This window comes from Misgurnus anguillicaudatus, chromosome 13 (assembly GCF_027580225.2).
Source record: "Misgurnus anguillicaudatus chromosome 13, ASM2758022v2, whole genome shotgun sequence".
Classification (NCBI taxonomy): Eukaryota; Metazoa; Chordata; class Actinopteri; order Cypriniformes; family Cobitidae; genus Misgurnus; species Misgurnus anguillicaudatus.
The window spans coordinates 23,328,872-23,337,931 of NC_073349.2; the positions used below are offsets into that span (position 1 = coordinate 23,328,872).

At 39.8% G+C, this 9,060-nt stretch overlaps 1 protein-coding gene across 3 annotated transcripts; it reads left to right on the forward strand.

Moving 5' to 3' along the window:
- The first annotated feature begins 68 nt into the window (after positions 1-68).
- Positions 69-7,648, forward strand: tpx2 (TPX2 microtubule nucleation factor). Of its 3 annotated transcripts, XM_055187890.2 has the most exons (18): positions 69-217; positions 785-905; positions 991-1,134; positions 1,223-1,331; positions 1,414-1,488; positions 1,567-1,614; positions 1,762-1,890; positions 3,515-3,624; positions 3,845-4,008; positions 4,098-4,266; positions 4,381-4,519; positions 4,605-4,821; positions 4,919-5,014; positions 5,095-5,265; positions 6,301-6,447; positions 6,637-6,748; positions 6,962-7,149; positions 7,247-7,648. In XM_055187890.2, exons 2-18 carry the CDS (start codon positions 800-802, stop codon positions 7,355-7,357), a joined length of 2,235 nt encoding a protein of 744 aa, XP_055043865.2. In that variant the 5' UTR covers positions 69-217; positions 785-799; the 3' UTR covers positions 7,358-7,648. The 3 variants fall into 3 exon arrangements, with proteins under 3 accessions (XP_055043865.2, XP_055043863.2, XP_055043864.1); XM_055187888.2 differs by lacking the exon at positions 69-217 and having other exon boundaries at positions 6,983-7,149; XM_055187889.2 differs by lacking the exons at positions 69-217; positions 1,567-1,614.
- Positions 7,649-9,060: the final 1,412 nt, after the last annotated feature.

Below are 9,060 nucleotides of genomic sequence, written 5' to 3' on the forward strand. Positions count from 1 at the left end.
CAGACGTCACAAACGAGGAGCTAATAGGAAATGAGATGCGTCGCGTTCACGCCTCTGATTGGCTGGTTTGTAAACGCAATTCCAACGGCACCGACTTTCAAACTTTATTCCAGTACGGTTGTTTGTAGCTGGGTTGCACGGGCGTCTTCCGTTTCAAGATTTTATTTCTATATTCTTTCAACCTTTCAGGTTGTGATCGAAGGCATCGAGGTGAAGTGTAAGTCTTACTTTTTTGAGGCAGTATGTTCTTCATATATTTTGTTTTATTATTTAAGGTTTATATTGCGCTTTTTTAGAACGGGCGCATTAGGCTGCAACCGAAGTCAGCCCGTGTTGTTGATCTCTAAATTAAATGCATAAATGGATGTGATGGTTGATGTTTATTTACTTTTTTTAAATTAATTTATTAATATAAGCCTAATATCAGCATTTTTGTAGGCCGCATTTGTTTAAATTCTGTCATGTTATCCCTGTTCGTCTACATTGTTCTGTTCGTTTTGCGTAAGAACTCATTATGTAAAGTTGGTCAAGTATAGTTATTTTATTTTAAGGTAACGTTATATTAAAAACTATATTTAAGTATTTTTATTTAATATTTTAGGAACTAAACTAAAGTAATTTTACTGATTCAGACCAACTTAGGCCTTAGATCTGAGGTCGGCCATTAACTGCCATTTTGCGCCACAATGTCCTGGAGAAGTTGATTCGCGCTTTCATTAACGTTAACTTACCTGAAACTTGTTCAACAACATACAGTTTGACTTTGTCTTTTTTTTATTAAAAGCTTCCTGGTACAAACATGGAAGGGGGCTCTGCAGATAAATACACATTTTATGCCCCATATCAAGTCATAGAGTCTATAGATGATTTCTTGGACCCTAAAGATAATGCAGATCAGTGGTTTGGTAAGACTTCATCCAAATAGTTAATCCCCCCCCCAGGTGTATCAGATAGAGGGTTACAATAATTTTTAATTTTTTCTTGATTTAGAGTTAAAGGCTGCTCCTCAGACTGGTGCCATGGAGCAGCTCATCACCCCCTCACGGACGACAAAGCCTTTTGATGAAACCTGTGAAAACAGGCCCAAAGCTATGGTAGCTCCTATGGTCAAACAAGGAGAGATGATGATCTCAGGTGGGAAAAACAGCTTTTTTATGGTTTACAGTGTTTAGTGTACAATAATCATATTTATAACACATCTTCTCCGATTTGGATATTATAGAAAGCACATCTGCAGCCCCCCCATCTAACATCGTCACATCATGGGGGAACGGCAAAACTACTGCGGTGCCGGTTCAGAACGCAAAAGCAGTTCCTGCTCAACCACGCAGGTTTGAAGGATTTCAGTTTTACTTCATTTGACACCCTACTATTTAAAACCGATAAAATGACCATATCTGCCTTTTTCTACAGAGTATCAAAACGGCCTGTGCCCAAAAACGACAAACCCACAGCTCCTACAACACCCCCTGCTGTTAAAAAAAGAAGGTATTTGTATTTCTAATATGTAGAGTCATTTTAGCGTATTGCGGGAAGCTCAAATAGCCAATTTGTCTTGCTGCATAGAGTTGTACCAGCAGCCACGACAAGGAGAGTTGTTAAGCAGCGGCGAAGGTAAAAATGAGCTTGGCTTGAGTTTGCCAAGAAGTTAAGGGACGTCTGGTGGGGATTTAGGTGGTTGCACGGGTGAATTGACTGGTTGGATGTCATCTGTCATTACTTGAGGTTGTAATCCAATCATTTTGGTGTATGTACTTGCAGAAGCTCAACATCCAGATCAGCTCGACGCAGCAGTGCTAGGAGAAACAGTGTAAGACTGAGGAACAAACCTGTTGCCACAAAGACCTCAGCTGCCATCTCACATGATGCGTCTACCCATAATGCCACTCAGTAAGTCAGAATCTTACTACCTGGAAATTATGTGGGCAAAATTGAACAGTTCTTTTAGGGAAGTCGTGCCACTAGGTGGACATGTTTGCTACACCTTCAGGCAATTATTTCAGTGAATGGGGGAAAAAAATCACATGCACAATGAAGCAACACGTTTTTGACCAACTGTACAATAACATAGTTTCTTAAGCTCAAATTGCACCAAAACACCCTTTTCCAAAGTTGTTTCAACAACACAGAAGTTGGTGAGCACCTTTTCTGACTGCATAGAGCTCCACCCCCATAGAATCGGCTGCCGTTATCAGTTGATGATTGGTTCTTAAAAAGGTCCCATAGATTGTAAAACTGTTTTTACCTAGGCATAGATGGATAATGAGTTCTGTGCATGGTAAGGACACATAATGAGCCTCAAACATTATTGTTTCCTCCTCTATGTAAAGCTTGTGCATGTAAAAGACAGCTGTAAAACAGGCCAATCTCAACATAACAACGACTGTGACCTCGCTCATTAATTACAAGGTTAAAATGCTAGAAACAAAGTTTTAACTGCAGATTTGGCGTTATAATAGGCTTGTTAATGGATATGCAAGCGTTTGGCTGAAGTTCTACTATTAATGTTATGATTACGTTTTGCAGGTTCATACTGAAAAACAAACTTACCATTTAGAAACGTCCATTTCCAATCTTTGTACAAATGGTTGCTCCTCAAAATCTGTATACAGCAGGGATTCCACGGGTCCTTGAAAGTTTGTGAATCTGGGGGGAAAAAATTCAAGGCCCTGGGAAGTTTTTGAAAATATATATACATAGACTACAGGTCATTAAAAGTGCTTGAACCTATTTTATGCAAGTTTTCTGGAAAAAAAAATCCATATTCCCTGTGTAGTGTAGGATTATATAATAAAAATTGTAGACTTTTAAAGCACACATGCTAAACTGTTCGCTTTAAATGCTTCTGTATGCGAACATTGATTCATACCAAAATGCTTTTTTGCGTAGTTGTGTTTGACACATAAAAACTTCTCGGGTTATGTATGTAACTGTTGTTCCCTGAAAAGGGAATGAGACGCTGCGTCTCCCTTGCCTACGTCCCTGTAACGATATTTCATATAGCAATAAACTTCCTGGGTCCCACGTCACCCTGTCTTTATCGTTAAACCTCACCATTGGTTGAATTTGATATACACATTTAGATGCACTTACTCTTGGCGTCCCTAAAGTGTCACCGCAGTGACGCATCGCGAGTTCCCTCAAAAGGGAACTGTAACAATGTATCTTAAAAGATAACACAATGTAACTTTGCTCTTACTTGAAATGTGTCCCCACATTTAGTCCTTGAATTTGAGGATATTGGACCTGAAAAGTCCTTGAATTTGAAGATAACTAAGGTGTGGGAACCCTGCACCTATTATGTATATATCAGAGAGCATTCTTCGGCACCTTTAACCAGAAGGTGCGACTTTTGCCCCCAGAGTGGCCATATTTAGTGTGAAAATCATAAATTCTAAGCATTAAAATTTGCGTTTGCCTAATGATGATGCATTGGTTTTTGCAAATAATTTTACTGTGGTTTAGAGGTGATATGTTTTGCTTTATCTACATTTCGGTTGTCTTTGAATTACAGACAGAAGAGCACAGAACAGCAGGAGATGGAGCGCATTGAAGCTCTTCAGAAAGAGGTGGCCGAACACCGGCGGAAGAATGAAGCTAGCTATAGGGCTGCACTGGCTGGTAGTAAGTCACTTCAATCATTCTTAAAGTTCACAAAACAAACACCTTTGTCACAGGACAATTACAGCTTGTATAGTAGCTTTTCAATGCGGGCTACTATTGTTAAAGTTCAAAATCTGCTGCTTTATAGTGAGAGCATGAGTTTTACAAAGGGCTTGTTCATTCATTATTTGCGGTTTCTAAAGCATCTGCTTCCTTTGGTTTGGTTTGGTTTGGTTTACAGGCCAGCCACCGAAAAAGCAAGTGTTGTCCACCACCATTCCCAAAGAGTTTAACTTCCGTTCAGATGCCAGACTGAAGAACCACACGGATGGATCTTCTGCAGAAGACCACACGTACAAGGAAATGAACTTTAACTCTCAGCTCCGCAAACACCCGTCTTCCCCCGTGAGTTACCCATCATTATATTAGATTTAGATATCTATATTTAGTTTATTAAACTAAAGATTAACAGATTTCATGCTATTATTTTCTAGTTGAAGGCTCCAAAGGGAACAACCATTCCCAAACCCTTCAACCTCTCCAGAGGCAAGCGGAAGCTAGAGGAGGCGAGCAGCTATGTGCCAATGGCCCAACAGATTGAGCAGTTCCAGAAACGCACACCCACCCGTTATCACCTGCGCAGCCGGCAGACCCAGGAGAGAGGTGCGTCTATTGTCTGAGTTTGTACCCTGACCCTGTAAATAGTGCTTATCCTAATCTTAAGTTTATCCTTTAGTTGTGTATTGAATCAATTTGCCTGTGACTTCTCATTTACAGGACCATCGCCAGTAAAAACGGATAAACTGAAGATCACGCATCCTAAAACTCCACAGCTGATGACTCGCCAGAGGCATCGGCCCACTACGGTGAAAAGCACTGCGGAGATTGAAGCTGAGGAAGTAGAGAAACTGAGGCAGTGAGTGTCGCCCTGACTTTTGCTTCTAAATGCATTTGGGTTATCTTGTTAACACAAGTAACAAACATCCCCTCCATCACCTCAGGTTTAAATTTAAGGCGCTAGAACTCAACCGAAAAATTCTACAAGAGGCTCTTGTACCCAAAAAGCCAGCGGTTAAGGAAGCCACTCGACCAGAGGGCTTCCAGCTTGAGATCGAGAAGCGCCTTCATGAGAGACAGGCTAACAAAAAACCTGATGAACCAGAAGATCACACTTTCCATTCCAGACCTCTTCCAACCCGAATTCTTGAGGAAGTTGTGGTTGGTATCTTCTGCCTCTCCTCTTTAAAATGTGATTTTTTTTTTCTTATTTATTTTAAGAGATGTTCTCACTTGTTCTGCGTTTTTATTCTTCAAGGGTGTCCCAGAGAAAAGGGTGCTTAATCCAACCGTACCCGAATCCCCAGCGTTTGCGCTTAAAAACAGAGTGCGAATTGAAAAGAAACAGGAAGAGGTAAAGGTTAATCGTTGGTGTTCAGTAATATAAATTTCTTCTGACTAAATATCCTAAACAAATTGCATTGCTATGTTTAGGAGAAGCCTCCTGCTCCGATCAAGGCGCTCGCTGTGCCCCATTTCCTACCCTTCCAGCCCAAAATTCCAGTGAAGAGCCAGATGGAAATGTGCCCATTTTCATTCGAGGAACGCGAGCGGGAGCGAAGAGCAATGAAGGAGAAGAAATTGGAGGAACTGAGAAATGAAGAGGTAATTTATTTTTATGGAGGTTATAGGCATACTCCAGTAAAATATCAAAATTACCCTGTGATTTACTCGCCCTCAAGCAATCCGAGATACAGATAAACACATTTGGAGATATTTTAGTAAATGTAAATGATTTATGAAAACGGGGATCAGGGCTCAACTTCTCCCTAAAAAAGAGTGCATTCATCCCTCACATAGGTAATCCACATGGCTCCAGTGGGTTAATTAAGGTCTTCTGCAGGTAGTCGCTGCAATCATGTAAGAAAAATCCATATTTTAAGCTTTAGAAACTAATAACTAGCTTCTGGTCACAGTGCCAACTTGGAATCATGTAAAAGTTAGAGCATAGTAAGCATTCATTGCCTTGGGTACGTTGCGCAGTGACACCTGTGAATTGAGTCCAAGGTGGCAATGTTACCAGAAGCTAGTTATTAAAGTTTAAAATATGGATATTTTCTTACAATATTGCACCGATTACCTGCAAAAGACCTTTATTTTAACCCCTTGGAGCCGCATGAATCACTACTGTGAAGGATGGATGCACATTTTGGGGTTTAAAGGCTGGGTGCATGATCTCTGAAAGCCAATGTTGACATTTAAAATCGCCTAAACAAACACGCCCCTACCCCAATAGAATCTGGACTTTCTTTTGAAAGATCTGCCCTACACATACACAACCGAGGTTGGTTGGTAGACACGCACCTTACTGCTGATTGGCTCCAAGTGTGTTTTGGTAGTCGGCCCAACTCCTTTTTCCAAAGTGTTTTACAAAAATCATGCACCCTTCCTTTAAACTCAGTTGTTTCCTGATCCCTGTTTTCTATCATCTATAAGCTTGAAAAAGCAGGAAAATTTGCTAAAATAACTCAAAATATGTTTTCTCTGAAATGATAATGGACATATGTATCTCGGATTGCTTGAGGGCGAGTACATCGTGGGATAATTTTGATATTGGGCTATAGTTTTGCTTTAAGTTGTTGTAAAAAGAAAACCTAAATGATTGTTTCTCTGATGGCAAATTTTCACCAATTCACACAGGTGCCGAAATTCAAGGCCCAACCCCTTCCTGACTTCCATGAGGTACACCTACCTGAGAAAAAGGTGCTGGAGCCCACCAAACCTGCCCCATTCAAGCTAATGGCTGATGAACGAGGAGCAGTGAAAGGTGAACGGTGGGAACAGATGGTAAGCACTTCATTTAGGCAACTTGAGTATTTTATTTAATATGAAAAGTGGGCGTTGCATATCAGAAAGGCCACAAGTGATTGGGAGAAAAGGATTTGTAACATTAATATCAACATTATAATAAGTTAGCTCATGGATGGTCAGTCTAATTCAGTTGCAATTATTTATTGCTTGCTTATTTCTTCCCAGATGAGAGAGGAATTGAAACATCAGGCTGAAGCAGCATGTTTTAAGGCTCGACCAAACACGATAACCCATAAGGAGCCTTTTATACCAAAGAAAGAGAATCGGTCCATTCTGGGTATGCTTCATTGGTGTTTGCGTTTTTCCACCTACAGATGTTCAGATCTCCAGTCTGAACTTTTCTTGGGGTTGCTGGCTTTGAGCAATTGTGTTAATAAGGTCATTGTTAAAACTTGACACGCTTGCTTCCCCCTCACCCTTTCCTGCTGCTGTCACTTCTACCTGACCATTTCAACTGGTCCTTCTTGTTCACCTTTGGCACTCTCTCAAGCCAATACTACTAATTCTGCAGTTCCAGAGGGTTTCCAGTTGTCGACAGAGCGGCGGGCAAAGGAACGTTTGGAGTTTGAGAGGGAGTTGTGCGAGAAGGAGGCGCTGAAGGCTCGCATGGAAGAGGAACGGGCTAGAGAACAAGAAGAGCGAGAAAAGGAAGAGATCGCAAGGCTACGGCAGGAACAGGTAACGTGGACTGTTACGGATTGCGTGAGTCTTAAAATGTTTTCCAGTCTTAAGAAAGATGTTCATTAATTTTGCCATCTCTTTTCATTTACTGAAGGTGCACAAAGCCCAGCCAATCAAACATTACAAGCCTGTGGAAGTGAAAAAGAGCGGGGTGGCCCTTACAGTGCCACAATCTCCCAATTTTTCAGATCGTTTCCGCATGTAAAATGCATTATCAACTTAATTGTACATATATTTGTTTTTTATGTATTGCTTTTTAATAGACCCTTTGCAATACGGACTATTCAATATTTCGTATACCAGGTTTTACTTTCCTGTGGCTTACGTTTAAGCCTCCTATGACTTTTTATTTTTTAGTCTAGATAATAAGGTTTTGCAAGGTTTGTGCTGTCCGCCTATATTAGATCTTTTCAATTTTCTCTGTATATGCGATATATTTTTCTGTCCTTTTTAACTTTTCTGCCATTGCTTATAATAAAGAAACCTTTACAAATGCTGTATGTATTTTGACTTGACTTTGTGCCATGGGTACTCCTAAACTGCGGGTCTGAAATGGTGCTAGGGGTTTGTCCCAGTTTTGGCTAAAGCCAAAAGTACATGGTATGGGTACAAATAATAATATAAAAATGTTTCTCGAAGATATTTTGTGACTTTTCAACTGTAAATATATCAAACTTTATTTTTGTGGGTGGATGCAGTTGCCGATGACTTCATCTGGAAAACTTTAAAGCCTATTTACTCAATATTTCAATTTTTGCATCCCCAGATTTTCAAATCGTGTTATCTCGTTCCAATAGGTCCTTGAAAGTTTGTGAATCTTGGGGGGGGGGAATTCAAGGCCCTTAGAAGTTTTTGAAAAATACATACATGGATACAGGTCATTGAAAGTGCTTGAATCTATTTTATGCAAGAAGTTTTCTGAAAAAAATCCATATTTCCTGTGTAATATCATAAAAATTCTAGACTTTAAGCACACGTGCTAAACTGTTCGCTTTAAATGCTTATATATTCTGTATATGAATGTTGATTCACACCAAAATGCTTTTTACATAGTTGTGTTTGACACATGAAAACGTCTTGGGTTACGTATGTAACTGTTGTTCCCTAGTAAGAAGGGAACGAGACGCTGCGTCTTGTCATACTTCCTGCGTTCCTGTAACGCCGTCCTGGCAATATTTCAGATAGCAATATACTTCCTGGCTCTCGCGTAACCCTGTCTTTGTCGTTAAGCCTCACCATTGGTTTATCATACATACTGTGTAATTAAACCTTAGAAAAATAAGGCTACTAACCAACTGCACTACATGATATCGTTTAAAGAGCCCCTATTACATTGTTAAAAACAATATTTTGTATTTGCTGTTATGTGTCGCATGGTTTGTGGTTCAAAAAACACATTACTGTATATTGTTGTTGCTCCTATATGGGGGTAGTCGTGGAAATGCTGAATTCACATGATCTAATAGTACGGTTTTAATTTCAGAGTTTTTTTTATAGAATAAGTTGATGTCTTACTGTAAATGGCAAAATTTTCTGCAGTGTCCTCCATATTCAAACATTGTTTTTGCTTTATTCTCCCTCTAGGTGGCATTAGAAGTCCAATATGGCTGCAATTTAGACAATTTTGAACAAAATACTTGAATTCACCTTTAAAACTCAATAACTCCAAATTAATGTTGATTTATAAATTAAAGTAGAATTAGGATTTTGTTGAACTAGAGTATGGCAATTCCATGTGGTTTACTCGTTTGAGCATTTGTATTAGCAATGCAAAGGTCATGGGTTTGATGCCAGAGACCACAGATCAGGAAGTGCATAGCTTGAAAGCATAGAAAGTCGCTTTGGATTAAAGTGTCTGCCAATGCATAAATGTAAATTTAAGCAGACCTCTTGGATCACACCTAAGTC